This window comes from Urocitellus parryii, chromosome 10 (genome assembly GCF_045843805.1).
Source record: "Urocitellus parryii isolate mUroPar1 chromosome 10, mUroPar1.hap1, whole genome shotgun sequence".
NCBI lineage: Eukaryota > Metazoa > Chordata > Mammalia > Rodentia > Sciuridae > Urocitellus > Urocitellus parryii.
Window position 1 is genome coordinate 107,466,473 of NC_135540.1, and position 20,401 is coordinate 107,486,873.

At 36.0% G+C, this 20,401-nt stretch overlaps 1 protein-coding gene across 3 annotated transcripts in view; it reads right to left on the minus strand.

The window, feature by feature from the left end:
- Slain2 (SLAIN motif family member 2) overlaps nt 1–19,814 on the minus strand; it is a 59,153-nt gene extending 39,339 nt beyond the window's left edge. Inside the window, exons 1-2 of one of the 3 annotated variants that reach the window (XM_077803148.1) lie at nt 19,054–19,814; nt 728–876 (exon numbers count right to left, since the gene is read on the minus strand). In XM_077803148.1, the coding sequence (XP_077659274.1) occupies nt 728–876; nt 19,054–19,442 (538 nt within the window). In that variant the 5' untranslated portion in view covers nt 19,443–19,814. The remainder of the gene's footprint in view (nt 1–727; nt 877–19,053) is intronic. The other 2 variants (XM_026385222.2, XM_026385212.2) reach the window with 2 other exon arrangements.
- Nucleotides 19,815–20,401: the final 587 nt, after the last annotated feature.

Here is a 20,401-nt window from a genome sequence, read left to right on the forward strand (position 1 = left end):
TGAGAGAAATGATTACATTTTTCTTACATTTCTACCCACATTGGCATGCTATGTTAAATGTCATAAGTAGACAGACATATTTTTGTCAGCTTTTTGAATGCTATTAAACAAAAAAGCATAACAGCAATTTAAACCTAAAATGTCAAATAGAAAAAAGAAACCATAATACGAAAAATACATTTACTAAGCACCCACTGTGATCCAAAAAACATTCCAGCCTCTTTCATATACATTATCATTTAATCCTTAAAAATAACCTTTCAAATCTCATCAATCTTACAAGAAATCTGAGCTCATAAAAACTAAATAATATGAGGAGTCACACAGCAATTAAGTGCAAAAGTGAGAACAAGGTCTCTTTAGTTGTCTACCTCTATTTTTCTACTTCATTGGTGTTTCCCCAAAGTATGGTATGTGAGATAATTTTAGATGATATGAACAAATGTTTTATTTTAATAGTTATTGGTTTTAACTTGCATTAGAAAAAAAATCACATAAAGTTATAATTTCAGGGATTATTCCTAAGGATGAATGAGATTAAATAATAACGAGACTTTTCAAAAGTTATTAAGTCAATGAAAAAAGAGCCCTCATGATGGTATGCACAATGTGGTTAGAAAAATGCTACTAAGCAAGTGGTGCTTCTGAAGAATGCACCACTCAATGTTTATATTTTTTGACTTAAAAAAACAAAGAGAGAAATTTACCAGTAAAGTTGCAGACATACCTGACATAGTTTGATCAAGTTTGTGGATAAGAGACTTTTTAGCACATTCAACATCAGGACTTGGGTAATCCAAAACTTGCCTGCACCATACTAATGGACTAACCGATTTCTGCGTTGGTGTAAGTTTTTTCTTTGGTGATGAATACAGCCTAGAAGAAAACAAAACAAAAAATAAAAACAAAGGGAACATTCATTACTCAGAATAATGTTATAAAGTAGGGATCCTTATGGATAAATCTATTTTAAAATGTTTTATTAGTGTATTATAGTTATGTATAATATTGGAGCTCATTTTGACATAATCATACATACATGGAATATAATTTACTACATTTCAATTCTCAATACTTGCTTTTCCTCTCCCTTTGTTCCCCTTCCTCTATTCTATTGGTCTTCCATATATGTGTGAATGATATACATGTGCACTCAAAATACATGTATATAAAGGTGAAACTCACTGTGGTACATAGCATAATTTGACCAATTTCAGTGCTTTCTCTCTTTTCCCATCCCTCCTCTCCTCCACTCTGTCCCCTTCCTCTACTCCACTGATCTCCCTTCTATTTTTATGGGATCACCCCTTCCTTTATTTTTCCTTATTTTGCTCTAGCTTCCACATAAGAGGAAACATTTGATTCTTGACTTTCTAATTCTAGCCCATTTCACTTAGATGGCGTTCTCCATCCATTTACTGGTAAATGTCATATTTAAATGGCAGGAGGGAGTAAAAGTAAAGGAGTATGTTTAAAGTAACCCATATTTATTTAATACACAAGAAGAAAATGATACCATAATGATCAACAGAATGCCAAACTCAAGTGCTAAATGAACCCACATGAGGCATTCCTACAATGTACTAAATTTCTCTATTTTCATTATTAGAACTAGGAAGAAACATCTGTCTTTACAACAGTTTATTCTGTTTTCAGTAGTACATGACTAACTCCCTAATACAGGCACATCATCAAGTCTAGTCTAGGAGGCAAAAGGAGGAGCTAAAGACTTTGCTCTCTGCTTTCCATCTCCCTTCCCCCCACAAGCTCATAGAAAAATCTACCATAATAGTTGTTACTCTTCTTTTCAAACAATAGTACATCTGGGAAGGCAAGTGTTAAAACCTTAGTAACTTAATGTAAATCAACTTACTATGAAAGAAAAGGACAGTATTTAATAAACCCCTGGGAAAGATGTACCAAAGGGGAAAAGTGAGCAGAAGATATAGGAGAGAGATGTACTTAAATTTCCTACTTTATAGTTTTTACTCAGATTAGTCTAGATTATGTTGATTGTTAATAATTATTTCAAATGTGACTCCACATAAAAATGTGAATATTATTTACTATCTAACCAGGGTGGTTTTCAAATTAAGATATTTTAAGTGATATTTATGAAGTAAACAATTATGCTTTGATATATTTACAGTTTGATATATCAATAAGACAAGGAGCTAATAATTTACATGTTACATTAATCAAATTAGGGCAATAGCACAAAGTGCTGGTCTAGTATAAATATTTAAATAAATACATCTCTCTTTTTAAATATTTTTTAGTTGTAGATGGACACAATACCTTTATTTTATTTATTTATTTTTATGTGGTGCTGAGGATCGAACCCAGTGCCTCACACATGCTAGGCAAGCGCTCTGCCACTGAGCCCCAGCCCCAGCCCAAATAAATGTATCTTTATAGTAGCAGAATAGACAAATTATTTTTAGTAGCAATATGTGGTACCTTTTCCATCCCTTCTCTCTTCTTTATAATTTAGGTCTATTCTTACTCGGCTTGATCAAGATAATCAAGACTAATGCAGTAAATGATAATTTCTTTAGTCCACAATCCATATTCATTTGGATAAGGATATTGAAATAGAATCTCAATAAATAACTCACTAAAAATTCAAAATGAAACTAATGGGGTTTTCTTTCCAACCTAAATACTGTCAACATTCCATGACAGATCTCTATCTCAGCATCTAATCTTTAAAAATTACTATAACTGTTATATACTGATACTTTATGTTAGCAAACATACAACAAAGTCAACCTCTATAGATGTATAATAAACTTAATAAAATCACTTTATCTTATCACCATTTTTTTTTTTTCCTGGTACTGGGGATTGAACCCAGGGGCGATCTGGGACATGCCCAGACCTTTTTTTTCCTGAGATTGGGTCTTGCTAAATTGTCTGGGCTGGCTTCAAATTTACCATTTTCCTGCATCAATCTCCCAAGTCTCTGGGATTACAGGCTTCTGCCACCAAACCTGACACTATTCAAACTCAAGTGCTAAATGAACCCACATGAGGCATTCTTACAATGTACTAAATTTCTCCATTTTCATTATTAGAACTAGGAGGAAAAATCTGTCTTTACAACAGTTTTGCTATTTTCAGTAGTACATGACTAACTCCCTAATACAGGCACATTGTCAAGTCTAGTCTAGGAGGCAAGAGGAGGAGCTAAATACTTTAAATTTTTAAGAAAGATTCCCCCTACATTGGCTGGTTTTTAATATAATTTACCTACATGACTCATGTCTAGTGCATATGTCATTTATTGTTAGCTATAAAACTCATGTTCAAAAGTACAAAGAACAAGCCTCAAAAATATTAAGCTCAGTGAAAGAAGCCAGACACAAAAAAGCCACAATTCCCACATCTTAATATTCCATTTATATGAATGTCTAGAAAAGGATATGGAGAAGCAAATAGATCAATGGTTACCCGGGGCTAGAGGCGGGTATGGGGTTTCTTTTTACGGTGATATAAACATTCTAAAATTAGATGGTATAGTATGGATATGGCAATGATTTGATGGTTGTGAATATACTAAATTAATTGAATTATACAATTCTCTGAATTTTGTAGTATACAAGTGTGGGCAAATTTTATGTACTATAAATTATATCTTTATAAAACTGCTTTTGGAAAGTTACAAAGTGCTTTTAGGATCTTTAAAAACACAGAAACTAGTATAAACTAAATGAATAAAACATGATTAATTCAAAATCAAATTAAAACAGCATCATGACCATGAATCTCCTGTGGCATCTTTCCTGTTTTTGTCAATAGTATTATAATTCTTTCAGTTACAAAAGCTAAAAACTTACAAGGAATTTTGGATTTCCCAATTTTTTTTTTTTTTACTTCCTATCCTCAGCAATAATCTGTCACCACGTCCTACCTTTATAAACTACCTTTCTGCCCTTTCCTATATTTCCTCCCCAAATTGTTTCTCCTCCGACAGTAGATGGAAGTGACTGGAGTGATTTTTCATTCCTACAATGATGAAAAGGAGAATGACTCAACAATCCCTGATATACCAACCATCTCTATCACTCCCCCCTCTTATTTCAGTGTTCCCAACACTACTCCAAGTATAGAAATGAATGTGCCACATAATGTTGGCATAAAATTATTCTTTGGTCAGGAAATCTTTGGTTGAGGTTTCAAAGTATTTCTAAACCTGCCAGAAGACACATGAGCTGGGCTGTTCATGTAACTGGATCTGTCTTTAAGAAAAAATTATGTCTCTGAATTTTAAGGAAAATTCCAAATAAGAATATTTGCAACCACTATACATGTCATCTCCTTTGCTTATGTCTTTGAAACACACAGACTTCTTCAAAGTAACCATTTTGCCTACTAAAAAATTTTTTTTTTCACTGATCGTTTTGCATTTCTTAAAACCTAATGTATGGTTTGAGCGACACACTTCTGATAGACATAGGCAGTTAACTGATAACTCATATAATTCTACTGGTTCACATCTGTCAAGTTTTCACTTGCCTAAAAAACTTGAAACATTACCTCATTATTCTATTACTATCACAATTAAGTCATAGAGCTACAGCGGGGAGCTGAGACTCCATGTGCACAAAGAAGGCATTTGGAAGTAGGGCATGTTGTCTCCCCTTTCCCTACCCTCACCAGTCAGTGAGGCCTGAAAAGCAGCTGATGTTACATCATCCTGTCTGTGAGGAGGTGATGTGAGCCAGTGCTCACTTTTGCTCAGGTAGTATTGGCAGGATCTTGCAGGAAGGTGAAAATTCACCCCATCTAGATCTACACATAACATTGTAAGGTCACTGTTTGCTAAAAAAAAAAAAAGAAGAAGAAATATGTTCAGAATGTGACTGGAAACGACTCTTCATAATGAGAACACAGTTAAAGAAGAACAAAGAACAGAAATAAATATATTAATTAAAAAAAACAGCAAAATGACAGCCATAAAACAGACCATATGAACAATCATATTAAATGTGTATGGGCTAAGCACTCTACTCAAAAAATAGTCAGACTGGATTAAAAAAATAAGATCCAATGACATTTTGTCTACAAAAGAAACATCTTAGATTCAAAGTCACATGTAGGTTGAAAGTAAAAGGATGGGGAAAAAACCATGCAAATAGTAACCATAATAGAGGTAGAATGGTTATGTTAACAAAACAGACAATAAATAATATTATTAGACACAGACATTTCAAAACAGAGAGAGAATACAGCAATTAGAAATGTAAAAACACCTAACAGAAGTGAAAAAAATATAGAAAATCCAGAAATTTTGTTTGAAATTTTCAATAGTCCACCATCAATAACTAAAAAAAAGGAACTACAAGAAAAAAGTGGGGCTAGGGATGTGGCTCAGCGGTAGAGCACTCACCTAGCATGTGCAATGCTCAGCACCACATAAAAACAAAATAAAGATATTGTGTCCAACTACAACTAAAAAATGTATTTAAAAAAATAGTCAGGATAGAGAAGATTTGAACATTATTTATGAGCTTTATCTAATATTTATGGGACATTACACCTAACAAAAGATACACATTTTTTTTAAGTACACAGGGAACATTCTCTAGTATAAACCATAAACCAAGTCTTACTGAATTTCAAAATATTGAAATTCATCAAAGTATTATGTTCCAATCAAAATGGAATTAAATTAGAAATCAACAACAGAAAGAAATTTGGTAAATTCTAAATAATTTAAAGATTAAACAATATAATTACAAATGATCATAGGTCAAAGAATATGATATCATGAGGGAAATTAGAAAATATCTGAGTTAAGTAAAAACAAAAACACAATATACCTATATGAAGAAGCTAAAGGAGTGCTTTCAGGAAATTTTACAATTTGAAGAAATTTATTAGTAAAGAAAGTAGGTCTAAAATCAATAACCTAAGCTTTAAGATCTAAAAACAAAATTCAACCCAAAGCTATCGGGAGGAAATTATAAAGAAATAGAAAATAGAAATACAATGTAGAAAAAAAGATTGAACCAAAGTTGGTTTTTTGTTTGTTTGTTTCTGTACTGGGGATTGAACCCAGGGGCACTCAACCACTGAGCCACATCCCCAGCCCTTTTTTGTATTTTATTTAGAGGATCTCCCTGAGTTGCTTAGTGCCTTGCTAAGTGGCTGAGACTTGAGACTGCCTTTGAACTCAGGATCCTCCTGCCTCAGGCTTCAAGCTGCTGGGACTGTGGTGTACACCAGAGCACTCAGCCTAAAGTTGGTTCTTTGGTATTTTTGCTTTTAAAAAAGTTATTTTTTAGTTGTAGGTTGACACAATACCTTTATTATTATTATTATTATTATTATTTTTAATGTGGTGCTGAGGACCAAACCCAATGTCTCATGCATGTTAGGCAAGCGCTCTACCTGTGAGCCACTACCCTAGCCCCAAAGTTGGTTCTTTAGAAAGGAAAAAAAAAACAAAACAAAAACAAACTTGAATAGATTTTTAGATTGACCTAGAAAAAAGACTAATATAGAAAAAAAGACCAAAAACCCCACAAATTATAAACACTAGGCGTGGGGAGGTGGGGTGGGGGAGGAGAAGGGGTAATTGGTATGTTAAAATAATTATAAGAAAATATTATAAACAATTTTATGTTTATAAAAAAACTTGTCTGTTTTATCTGACAGACAAATTCTAGAAAGACACAGCTACCCAACAGGAGTCTAGGAGAAATACAGAATCTGGTACACTTATAAAGTAATATTAAATTAAAAATTTAAAAATTTTCCCATAAAGGTCCAGCTAGGTGTTCTCACTTATTAATGATATCAACTATTAAAGAAAAAAAGAGCCAATTCTACACAAACTCTTTTAGAAAATCAGGTCTGTAAGTGAAAGTCTAAATGCTTTCTCCCCAAACTGGGAATAAAGTAAGAATAGGCACTTTCATTACTTCTATTAAATGCCATACTGTAGTGTCTATTCAGTAAGGTAAGAAAAAGAAAGACATACAGGTTGAAAAGAAAAAATAAAACTAAATTTTTATTTGCAGTTAACATGTTTCACTATACAGAAAATCCTTTGAAGAAATCTATCAAAAAAAGTAGTATAAAACTACTGTAACATATATGTTTAGCAAGTTTACAAGATACAAGATACTAAGCAAAAAAATCAACTGTATTTCTACATACTATCAATGAAGAATCTGAATATAAAATAAACAACAAAATAGCATCAAAAAGAATAAAATACTTAGAAATAAACTTAACAAATGTAAAATGTGCAATGCAAATATAAAACATTGCATGTTTATAGACCTGAAATCTCAATATTGTCAAGATATTTATTCCTCCAAACTAATAAAATCCCTAGAAAATTTCAGCAGGTGGACTGGGGTTGTAGCTGAGTGGTAAAGCGCTTGCATAGCATGTGTGACTCACTAGGTTCCATTCTCAGCACCGCATGTAAAAAAATAAAAGGACCATTAACAACTTTAAAAAAAATCTATGTATATATAAGTTCAGCAGGTATATTTTAGAAATTGATAAGTTGATCCTAAAATTTATATGAAAATGCTAAGGCCAAAGAATGGCCAAAACAATTTGAAAAAGAAAAATATTTTCTTAAATTTGAAAATTTCTGGTTATACTCTTTTTCCATCCATTCTATACACTGCAGACAAAATGTTTTATAAATTACAAATCTGACTCTATTAATACTAAAAATTCTGTCAGTTTCTTTCTCCCCTTGGAGAGTTTCTCCAAAAAATGGTTCCCACCAACCTTGAGACCCTACAAATTATCTGTTAACAGCATTTATTCCTTTAGCTTCATTTCTTACCTTCTTCCACCACCCAAATCTAAATAACATCCATACAGAACCAATTTTGATTCCTGGTGCTAGGTTATTTGTACATGTTGTTCCTCTAGCTTAAACCAAGTTCAAGTCCTCATCTTTCTCTGCTCAATTTTAACTCAGCTCATTTCTACTTTCTACCGAGTCTCAGCTTAAGTGTCAATTCTTCAAGAAAACCTTCCTTGAATATCTCTAGTAAGACTGCTAAGTTCCCCATTAAGTACAACATACTGAACCAGTGTTCAAAGCATCTTTGTAGCCACTTAGATATACCCTATAAAAAAGGAAATTTCACCCCAAGCCCCATTCTAACCTTAAGGGACTTATTTTATACTTTATTCATTTTTGTCCTATTCAAATTTTTTGAGTTGGCATTTTGTTATAGTTTAGATATGAGGTGTTCCCCAAAAGTTCATGTGTAAGACAATGTATAAAAATTTAGAGGTGAAATGATCAGGTTATGAGAGCCTTACCCCAATCAGTACATTAATCCACTTGAATGGATTAATTGGGTGGTAACTACAGGTAGGTACTGTGTGGCTAAAAGAGGTTAGGTGTCTGAGGGACATGCCTTTAAGCCCTCTATCTACTTCCTTGTTGCCATGTCCCGAGCTGCTTTCCTCCACCACATTATTCCACCATAATGTTCTGCCTCACCTTGGGCCAACAGCAGTAGAATCGGTCTTTATGGACTGAGACCTCTGAAACTGCCAGCCCCCAATTTTTCCTCCTCTATGTTGTTCTTGTCAGGTCTTTTGGTCACAGTAACAAAAAAGCTGACTAAAACAGTATTCATAATTAGAAAAAAGACACTTTAAAATGTGTTAGAAGCAATAAAAATACTACAACATGGACATTATGCTAAATGAAAGAAATCAGTCACAAAATGCCACATATTATATGATCTGTATATATGCAATGTCTAGAATAGGCAAATCTATCAGAAAAAAAAAATAGATTCATGGTTGTTTAGACATGGGAAAGGGGCTAGAATGAGAAGTAGCTACTAATAAGTACAAGATTTCTTTTGGGGATGTTGAAAATATGCTATAACTAAATTATAGTATGGTCACATAATTCTGTAAATATAGTGGAAATCACTGAACACTAAAAAAAGTACACTTTAAACAGGTTTCTCTTATGGTATGTAAGTTACATGTGAATAAAACTGTTAAAATTGTTTAGAAATGAATTGGTCTTTAAAGATACCACTTTTCCCCCTAGCATAATTATTACAAAGGAACCAAACACCATATTAAATATTGAAATGTAATTAAGATTCAAATATGAAGCTGACAAGTCACACACACGTGTGGCACACAAATCTACATAAACAGAATAAAACTATATTTTATATAAAGTATAACAACTTTCAGTAATATAGAAGTGTAATTAAAAAGTAATACCTCTTCCCCTTACCAAAGTACTCCCAAAGCTACTTATAGTTTGGAGTAAGTCTCTCCTGACTTTTCTATGCATGCATATATAGCACACATATAATTAAATGATGGAAATAGGAAAGAAGACTGTAGTTAATTTGATGACTTTATATAACTATAGGAATTACTTTTCATAGTGTAGTCAACTGAAAATAGACTACTGAAGGACAACAAAGATCTATCTTTATATAATGTTAAAACAAGTTACATTAAAATGATTATGGAAATAATTTGTGATTGCTGTGGAAAATTTTTTTTTTACAGGCCAAAGAAAATAATCAGATTTTAATACTTCAAAATCATGGTTCTCTACCCATTCACTGACTATGATACATTAAAAGCAAAAGATCAGAAACTATATCTTCAAAGATCACTATATAATCTCTGATGCACTTACAGATGTTCAAATATTTGCATCTGAATTAACATTGAATAAAAAACCAGGATGATGCCTGTAATCCCAGTGGATCCAGGGGCTTAGGCAGGAGGATCCAGGATCACCAGCTCAAAGCCAGCCAAAACACCATTTTGTTAAGAGCATTTGAATACTGAAATCGCCTTCAAGACCCACCCCAACCTTCCTAGATTTCACAAGCCATCCACAATATGGACTCCAATGCAATTATTCAACTTTATTTCTTTAAAAAGCTTTTCTAAATTTTTTATTGGAATACAATAATTATACATATTTTCAATTTTATTTCTTATTCTTTAACAAATTCCACTCTGGATAAGTGTCTTTAAAGGCCTTCTCTCTATCCTACTCAAATTTTTAATATTTACTTTTTCCCCTATGCTTTTTGACTCTGATCTTCAGCAAGAAATACTCTTTCATCTGTACCCAAATCCAAAATCCCAGCTCTCACATTCACATCCATATAAATTTTTCTTTTATGAACTTTTATTTTATTGGTTTCAGAGACAATTGAACTCTTGTGTTCATTCTGTCTCTAAACTCTATTCATCTTGAAAGCTCAGAATCATGCTTTACTCAGTTATTTAAACAAATATTTATGTACCAGCTACCACTTGCCACACATGGTTTTAGACAGGAATTCAAAGATGAACTAAGATAAAACTAAATTATTACATCTCACATAGAGGTTGTTAACTTCTTTCCCTCACAGGTTACACTGCCATCAAGAAGACTTACAGTACCTGCATATCAAATCTCTAGATTTGGGTTTCTAAGATTTATCCATTTGAGGTTTTGTTTTAGAATACTCTCCACATCAGCACTGGCCTAAGGATAACCAGTGGCAAACAAAATTTTCATTGTGACAAGTCAGTGTAAGATCCATTATCTAAGATGGGAAATGAGCAGGTCCATTCAAAAGATATATCCACATCCTCAAATTACTGAACTATATTCTTCGTACAGCTTCTAAATAGATATTAACAAAGATATACAATCTAATTTCATTATAATTATCAAATGAGGTACTGATTAGTATCAAATATATACTAAAAACCTTTTCACTAACTTGATAGCACCAATTAAATCTAATTCCTCCCCTTATCAGTCTATGGTCACTACAGATTCAGCCTGGCCCACTCCTGCTTCTTGTTCACATTTTTCACACAAAATAACCCAACAGTCACAGATGATCAGGTGCTCTTTTATTCTCTAACAGAGATATGAACAGAAGCTATTGAATGAAGCGGTGGAAGGCTATGTGCAAGAGGTTTCCTTCTAGGAAACTGCACAAGTAAAGATGGACTGATATGTCATCGTCGTGAGATCTGAATCTATTTTTTGTGTATGTGGTGCTAGGGACTGAACCCAGGGCCTTATGCCTACTAAGTAAGTGCTATACTACTGAGCTATACTCCCAGTCCTATATCTCTAATTTTTAACTAAATATTCCCTGCTTCTTCTTATCTTTACAGATATTTTCAAATTTCATGTCAGTCCTTTAACTTAAAAAAAGTTCACCTTTATTCCAGAATTCAAGGCTTTTCCCAGATCAAAGCAAACTGTTTTGCATTTTTGAGCCACTTCTAGTTTAAAGATGTAGTTTAAAGGCTTTTTCTTAAATAAGCTACCTTGTTCCTAAAGGTGTTCATTTTCTCTATAATTTAGATCCCCAAATGAAAGAGCCCAGCGGATATAATTTTAAGTAAATGGAATAGACAAAATAATAACTTATATTACTGAAAGTCTTAAGACCTACAAACTTTTATAAGTTCACTTTTGCTACTAAAAACTAACACAACAGAAGTAAACATGCAGTGTACTTTGGGTTAGTACAAATATTAAGAAAAGGAGTAACCCAATGTATTTATGTTAAGACATTACTTAATACTTATATTAATGAAAGTATTAACCAAATAGTCTCTTTTTTTAAAAAAAATCTGTCAAAATTACATTAATTCACAAATAAAGTTATAGATATGTTCCTAGCAGAAAGGCAATGAAGCAATGGTTTAAGTAGAGGGAGAAAGTAAATTGCCCTTTGGGCTCCCTGAGTAGTTTAGCATAGGGATTTGCACTCAGCATGGTCCCAAAGGTGAGAATGAGGAGCAATAACACAACCAGTGATCCAGAAGTCTCTAGGGATATGAGTTTTACAACTTATCTGATATTCCTGGAAAATAAAGACATTTCATTTATCTTTTCATGAAGGTAAATCTGACAAACTTTTTAAGTTACATGTGGAATTTCAGGTTTAAAATGCAAAGTGAAAAACAAAACTAAAAGAATCACAAGATCATGTGTATCAGCTGACCCAGGTTCCAGTCTATCAAAAATGCTTGTCTGAACTGATTGGAGCCAAAATTTCTTCATTCATTCTTTTCATTCACCACTAAGGAAAACAGCAATGGCTTTTAATGTATCATGTTATGTTATAGCCCCTACATGATCAGAGAGTGATGAAACTGACCTAAATATCATCTACAGGATTTTTTGTTGTTGTTGTTGTTTTTCATTCTAAAAGCAATTCATGTTCCCAACAGAAAAACTGGCAATCACAAAAATGTACAAAGAAGTTTAAAACAAAATGCATCTGTAATCCTACCAACAATAGCCATGTCATTATTTTGGTTAATTTTAAAGTTAATTTTTAACATCAAACACTCTACCTAGACAGTATTTTCTTCTTTAATTCATAATGGGAGAATATAGACAGACATCTGCTAAAAACTTTACCTTGTATATCTAAATAGAACACCTAAGAAATTCTTGATTTGCCTCAGTAATTTAACTTCTCAAAAACAACTGAGGGAGAAATGAGGACTGAATCTGTTCTGATCATCACTTAACTAACTGGGGACATGAAAATGACTAAAATGTAGTTGCTGTGGAAAAAGTAAAAATTAAACAGAGAACTATCATTCAGCCTTAACCAAAAAGGAAGTTCTGTTACATGCTACAACAAGAATACACCTTGAGAATATTAAACTCAAAGCAATAAACCAGTCAAAAAATAAATAAATGATTCCACTTATATCATGTGTCTGGAGCAGGCAAATTAATAGACACTGAAAGGAGAAAGGTGATTGCCAGGGATTGGAAGCAGGAGAAACAGGGAGTTACTGTTTATAGTTTCAGAGTTTCACTTTGAGAAAAAGTTCTGGAAATGATGGTGATGGTTATACAACAATGTCAATGTACTTAATATCACTGAACTATACATTTTAAAATGGTTAACAGTAAGTTTTATTATATATATGTGTGTGTGTGTATATATTATTTATTTTGGTACCAGCGATTGAACCCAGAGATGTTTTTACCACATAGTCATATCCCAAGCCTCTTTTTCTAATTTTTTTATTTTGATAGAGGGTCTCACTAAGTTGTTTGGGGCCTCGCTGAGTTGCTGAGGCTGATTCTGAACTTGCAATCCTCCTGCCTCAGCTCCCAAACTGCTGGGATTACAGGAGTGTGCCACAAAGTCTGGCAGCTATTTATATATATTTTTTAAATGGATCAAAGACCAAATTGTAAAAACTATAATTATAAAACTAGTATATAAGAGTAAATCTTCATGATCTTGGATTAAGTGGTGATTTCTTAGATATGATATCAAAAGCACAAATAACAAAAGAAAAAATAGGTAAGTTGGACTTTGTACTACTAACAACTGTGTTTCAAAGGACTCAATCAATAAAGTGAAAAGGTAGCACAATAAGGGAGAAAACATTCACGAATTACATTCAGAGGGGATTAGTATCCAGTATGTACAAAGAACTAAGTTTATCAATATAAAAATAACCCAGTTAAGAAAATGATCAAAGGGTTTGAATAGACATTCATACAAAGAGGAGATTAAAAATAGCCAACAAATATATGAAAAGATGCTCAATATCTTTAGTCATTAAGATCTCAGAACCAAAATGAGATACTAATAGAATGGTTACACTAAAAAAGATAGATAATAACAAGTCTTGACAAAGATGCAGAGAAACTAGAACCCTCATACATAGCTTGTGGAAATATAAAATAGTGACACACTATGGAAAACAGTCTGGCAACTTCTCAGAAAGTTAAACATAGAGTTACCAATTGGAGTTACTGCAATCTTAAGAATATACCCCCCCAAAATGAAAACATATATTCACCCAAAACCTTGTAAATATTCACAGAATTATTCATAATAGCCAGAAGGTGGAGGCAATTCAAATGTCCAACAACGGATGAATAAACAAAATGTGCTAAAATCTGTAAAATGGAATATTATACACGATATAGCAGGAATGAACCTTGACAATACTGTGCTAAATGAAAGAATAAAGATACAAAAGGTCAGATATGATTTCATTCATATGAAATGACCACAACAGGCAATTTGGTAGACACAGAAAGCAGTTAAATGGAGCTAGGTGTGGTGGCACATGCTCGTAATTCCAGATACTTGGGTGGCTGAGATAGGATTCCAAGTTTTGAGGTCAGTCTGAGGAATTTAGCAAGACTCTGTCCCCAAATAAAATTTTTAAAAAGGGTTAGGGATGTAGTAGCTCAGTGGTAGAGCATTTACCTAGCATGCACAAAGCCTTGAGTTCAATCACCAATACAAAACAAAAACCAAAAACAAACAACAAAAAATACAATGTAGATAAATGGAGATGGAAAGAGGGGGAAATAATGATTGAGTTTGGAGTTTCTTTTAAAGATTATAATAATGTTCTGGAATTAGTGGTAATGGTTGCACAACTTTACAAATATACTAAAAGTCACTGAATTATATGCCTTAAAATGGTAAGTTTTATGGTATAAAATTATATCTCGACATGGAAAACTCAAGGAAAAATTATAGCATTAGCACAAAAAAGGGATAATCTAAAATACTGGAACAAAATATGCAACAATACTAGATGACAGGGAGAGGAAGAAATATCTTTTTTAGCTTTTGAGATTTTTTTCTGCCATAAACTTTTTCAAGTGGACAGTGCAGAGCAAACATTCTTGAAAGGAAATTGAAGTTCAACTGCAGGAAGGTGATAGTATGCTAGAATATAGCTTTAAATGGGTTTATGCCTACTCTTCTGAATGAAGGAAAATAAGAGAATTTTTTTCACTGAATCATTATCAATTAGAAATGCTGGTATACAGTTCAGTGGTAGAGTGTTTGCTTAGTAAATGCAAGGCCCTGGTTCCATCCTTCAGTACCATGTGGAAAAAAAAAGTCTAGATCAGAGGAAATATAATTTCTAAAGAGGAAAAATAAGCAATGTCTAGAAATTCCAGAACAGATTCTTTGCAAAATTCAAAATTGGGTTAAATAGAATGTTTATGACTTTGAGGAAAAACTGATTCCATAAAATCCAAAACAGTCAGCATGAACAAGACAAATTAACTGTGATTTTTATAACTTTACTTCACTGTAGGCACATTATGGTTTAATTACAGCAAAGCACTTGACAAAATTTTTCATAATATGCAAACAAAATGTCATATAAGCCTGAAAATTATACATGGGACAAATAGTTACTGAATAACCATAATGTGTGTTAATAGACTGATGTTAATTTGGAGGGAATTGAATTGCACACTTCATAGTAATTCAGTTGTCATTGTAACATTGTTTATTAACGATTTGAATGGAGACCCTGTAGGCATACCTACCAAATATAAAGATAACACTCCAAAAAAATTAGAAATACTTTTAAATGCCTAAATCAAGGCTAACAAAGTGAAATTTGAAAGCCTTATATTTAAACTAAAAACTTCATTTCACAAAAACAGGGTTAAAAAGATTAGTTTAACTACCTATGTATGAGATATGTGGGATAAAAGTTGACTGTACTGGCTCATATTAAGCCTAAGTAAAAGAAGTTAAAACCATCAATGAATAACAGTTTTAAAATATATGATAACAGCATCATTATAAAAGTAATAGCATTTAGCTCAAGCCAGTTATACCCACCACACTCTGGTCAACTATCACCTAAAATGCTGAGTACAATTCTGGATACCATGAGTGAGCAACCAGAGTTCAGAAAAACATAACAGGATCAGACAATTATATTATTTAAGAAACTATTAAACAAAGTGGAAAAATTTACTCTGGAGAAGAGTGTTCAGAATGTGTGGCGAGGAAAAGAGATCAGTGGGGACATGATAGTAGTCTTCAAATATTTAAAGGGGCCACTCAAGGGTTGGGGATGTAGCTCAGTGGCAGAGCACTTGTGACAGGCCCCAGGTTTAATCCCTATAACAGCAAAAAATAAACAATGGGGCCACTCAGGTGAAAAGGTATCATACTTGGAAAAAGCAAAATATAGCAGAAACAGAATAGGCTTTTGTGTATAAATACCTGGATTCTAATTTTGGCTTCATGGTTTACTGTGTATTATTTGATGCTGAGTAAGACATTAATTTTTCTTACCTAGAAAATTATACCAAACTTATAAATGTATAAAAATTAAATGCAAAAATGTTTATAAGCTGCCTGGCACAGCCTGAAACACTGTGATGCACAAAAATGTTAGTTCCCTTCCCTAGACTTTTCTGAGTTATTCTAGAACTGTGTTTTCCAAAGTGAGAGGTGCAAAATCAGTTTAGTAAGTGGTAACTGGCATTACTCCCACCAATGAAACCGAAGACAACAGAAAATATTAGAGTGTACCACTCATAGTAAAAGTATCCATAGTTTTGTGCAACTTTCATGTTATTAATAACTTGTGTACTAGGTTATGAGGTAAAATGTATTTCATATTATAAAGTTGGATCCCCTACCCTCCCCCACAAAGTGTGACAGGCACAGCTGTAGACTTCTGTTACCTAAATAAAATGTAGTCTATACCATACTAACCAGTTCTATGGGAGTTCAATTAAGTTTAGGAAAAAACCATATCCCTTAGGGATTTAGTGTGTTCAGTGTACAATTGCATCTCAAAGAAGTCCAGCATTAAAGAAATGTTTATTTTTATTGAATCCAGTTTTCCCCACATTTATTTGACCCCAGAACCCACAGTTATTTTTCCCCAAAATGCCTACTGGCACTTTCAAGACTAGCATTTTGTGGCATATATATCTATATGGGGAAAACATTCCTCTAAGTAGGGGGAAAATGGTGTGATTGGTAGAATCCACAGATGGCAGGATTTGGGTTTGCCAAGAAAGAAAAAAACTCTTTTGACTCATGAATCTTCTGGCACTGATACCTACCCCCTCCAACTTATACCCATAAAACATACTCCAAAGCATTTTTAATATAATTTATCCAACTTTCAATTCTTAATTTCCACAAATCTTTTCAGAAAAAGCATATCTATCATATAAAGATAACAAGCCAGATTAAAGCAGCAAGGAGCCATCATCTGGTCAAAAGAAACACCTGGCATAGTATTTAAGAACATTTGCTTTACCTTAACAAATCTTATGCTCAGAAACCAAAGTACTCAAGGACTTAATCAGTTTCTTTAAGTGTAGTCAGTGTGTTCTAATTATAATCTAAAAATGGGCTAATGAGTGCAGCTAATCCTCATTATTACAAGCATCATTATGATCACCAATTGGAAGGGGCAGGTGATATTAGGATGATTTTAGGTTCTTTTTTAAGTGTGTACATACTAAGGATTCCTTTGGGAGGATGTGATTTTATACTTACATGAAAAACTGTCACTACCATAGCCAATTCTAATAATACTTGTTATCACATGACAATAAAAGGCTTGACATCATATATTTAAGAGTTACCTCTGTTATTCATCTTTCTAACTAGGAGTTACAAATACCTTTTGTAGTTGTCAGAGCTTACAATGCCATTCCTACTCTTTCCCCGCCCTCAGACTCCAAAGATACCTCCTCCTTAACATTTGTCCAACTACTTTAGACCATTATTTTCCTCCGAGTTTCTGAGCACTGTCAGTACTTCTTGTTCAACTATCATTCTTTCAAAAATTCACTGTATATATCCTACCTTATTTAGTTGTCTAAAACTTAACTCTCAACATGACTGAAATTGCTTTATGAACAGGCAACAACACTTAAGAATTTCCCATGATATCATGGAACAGTTCACCAAATATTTCTTGATTTCAATTATTAGGCCTAAGGGTAACAGTAACTAGTATTGGAAAATTTACTACATGCCAGATCAATGCTAAATTATCTCATTCAATCTTCACAACTCTATGGAGGAAGCAAGTATAATATTGTCCATCAAAGAGGAAAAAAAGTGAAGTTCAAAGTACTAAAGTGAAGTCCAAGGTCATACAACAAGTAAGTGGCAAAGTCAGGGCCTAAATCCAGGCAAAGCTCAGAACACTCCAGTTTCAGCCCTGTTATATAGTGAAGGATTTCCAGTTCTCTAAATTAGAAGTTTCAATTTCAACAAAGAATAGAAACATATTAACTAAAAGTTGAAACTCAAAAAAAAAAAAATGAATTAGTAGAGAGAATTTCCCACAGTCATCTTTATTAGGCAGCAATAAGACTCCAAAGATACCTCCTCCTTAACATTTGTCCCAACTACTTTAGGCAATGTCCTTTCTATTTATGAAACTGATATTCAGGTATGGGTCACAATTTCATCAAGAAGTGACTTAAGACAATACAGCTTTGGTTTCGATATTTATAAGTAGGGCTCTTTTTCTCTGCCCCTAGGATAACACAGAAATGAAAACTGGGTTTGATAACTGTCGCTCCACAACTCAAACAAATGACAGATCCAATTCTTTAAAATTTAAGAGCCAGTTGCTCTTGTTCTACCCTTGACTCTTCACACAAAGCATCACAATCCTCTACCCTCTTCACACAAAGCAAGCTTTACCCCACTGCCCAAAGGGCAGTGCTGATTCACATGGCTTCCCCATCTCCACCAGAAATATGCCCATTTCACCCACCTCACTGGCCCAGAACACTGACCACTACACTGACACAGAAGACGACTCTGGTGAGCCCTCCCCCCACCCCATATTGTGATACCTCAATAAGCAGACCCCTCCCTGACATCTCAAATGCCCAGGCCACCATCCGAAAGCTGGTATATTCACACAAAGCAGAATTCCTTCCGTGGTAGCAGCTTCCCTTCTCCGACTCCTCCAAGCGCGCAGACCTACTCAAGGTGAGCCAACCCATAGACCCCACCTGAGTCCAGCAACCCCAGAGGGTTCACCACCCAGAGAAGAGCTGGCTGCATGCCTCTTTCCTTGCGCACACCTCGAATCCCCAACCCTAGCTGACCTTCCAGTAGCCAAAGCAAGAAAACCACTAGTCTCCTGCAGAGAACGGACCCTGCTACACAAAGCGCGGCGTCCTACCGGAGGGACCCTAGCAGGACGCTCCTCCGCCTACGGCCGGTCCCCGCCCAGCCCCGGCCGGAGCCCCGCGCTCACCAGCTCTCCTCCTCCTCCTCCCAGCCTGACAGGCGCTCCAGTTCGTCGGGCCGCAGCGGCTCCACCTCGTCCAGCAAGCCGCCCTCGCCAGATGCCAGCAAGGAGGTCGCGTCCCGCAGCTCCTCACTACTCGTCCGTCTCGGGCCCGATCCGGCCCCGCTGCCCGACTTTGCGCTGAGGCCCAAAGGGAAGCCCCGAGGGGACGCCGAGCCAGAGGAGGGAGTGGACACGCCGGCCCGAACCGGGCTGCCGGGCCCAAGGGGGCCTGCGCCCTGCACGGCCCCCGAGCGGCTCCTCAGCTGCTCGTTCTGCTTCTCCAGCTTCTTCACCAGCTCCTGCAGCTTCCGCACCTCCTGGTCCGCGTTCACGTTGGAGTTAACGTCCTCCATCCCGACCCCGCCGCCGGCCACCCGCTCGGACTCACAGCCACCGGGAACCGGCCGGAGGAAAGAGGTGTCGCCGCCGCTGCCGCCGCTCACTCTAGCCGAGGCGCCGGCATAGAGCAGGGACAGGCCCCACCACCAGGGTCCCCCCAGCTCGGGTTCCGAAGCGCCGCTGGCCCCAGCCGAGCCGCCTCATCTGCGCCGGCTCCGGGATTGGGGGAGGCGGCGCCAATATCCGGCCTCTGCCGCCATCTTCCCTCCGTCCCTCCGCCCCCCGCAGTCCGGCTCTGTCGGTGACCTCAGAGCGTCGGCGGTGGACGTGTCCGCCGGCTGGCGCTGAAAGGACCAGGCGCCGAGCTCGCGGCGGGGAGGGGTCGTGGGCGGGGCCGGCGAGACGACCATGGGCAAGAGGGGCGGTGCTTCGCCCGGAAGGGGCGTGGCAGGAGCGTCGGCGAAGGTGGGACCCGGCCCGGAGGGCTCTGGAGAGCCGGTCGTGCGTCCAGCCCCGCCCGGAGCTGAGGAGGGGAGCTGGTCCCCGGAGGGTCGGAGACCCGCTCTCTCAGCCCGCCTGTTGGTCTTAGCAGAGGGATGTGCAGTGTATTTTCACCCACCAAAACGGTTTGTGGGACTCGGGGGCCCGTCCTGCCCCGACTTGGGTCCTTGGATGGGTGCCCAGCCCCACCCTGTGGAGAGAATTTACTTTGTCCTGCAGATGTTTAGTTGGTGTCTACTTGAAATCGGAGATTGTCAAGGTTGGCAGGAGCCCCGGACACCATCTGCGTCCCGCTCTTCCCCCTGAAGACCAGAAACCTGAATCCCAAATGGACAAGAGAGGTCTGAGGTCCAAATAATAACCGTAATTTGCTGAGTGCATACTATGGGCCAGACACTGTGATAAGCACTTTTAAAGGCATTATATCGTCTGTTAAAACCGTTTTTCGTAAAAGTTTACAACACACTGGCAC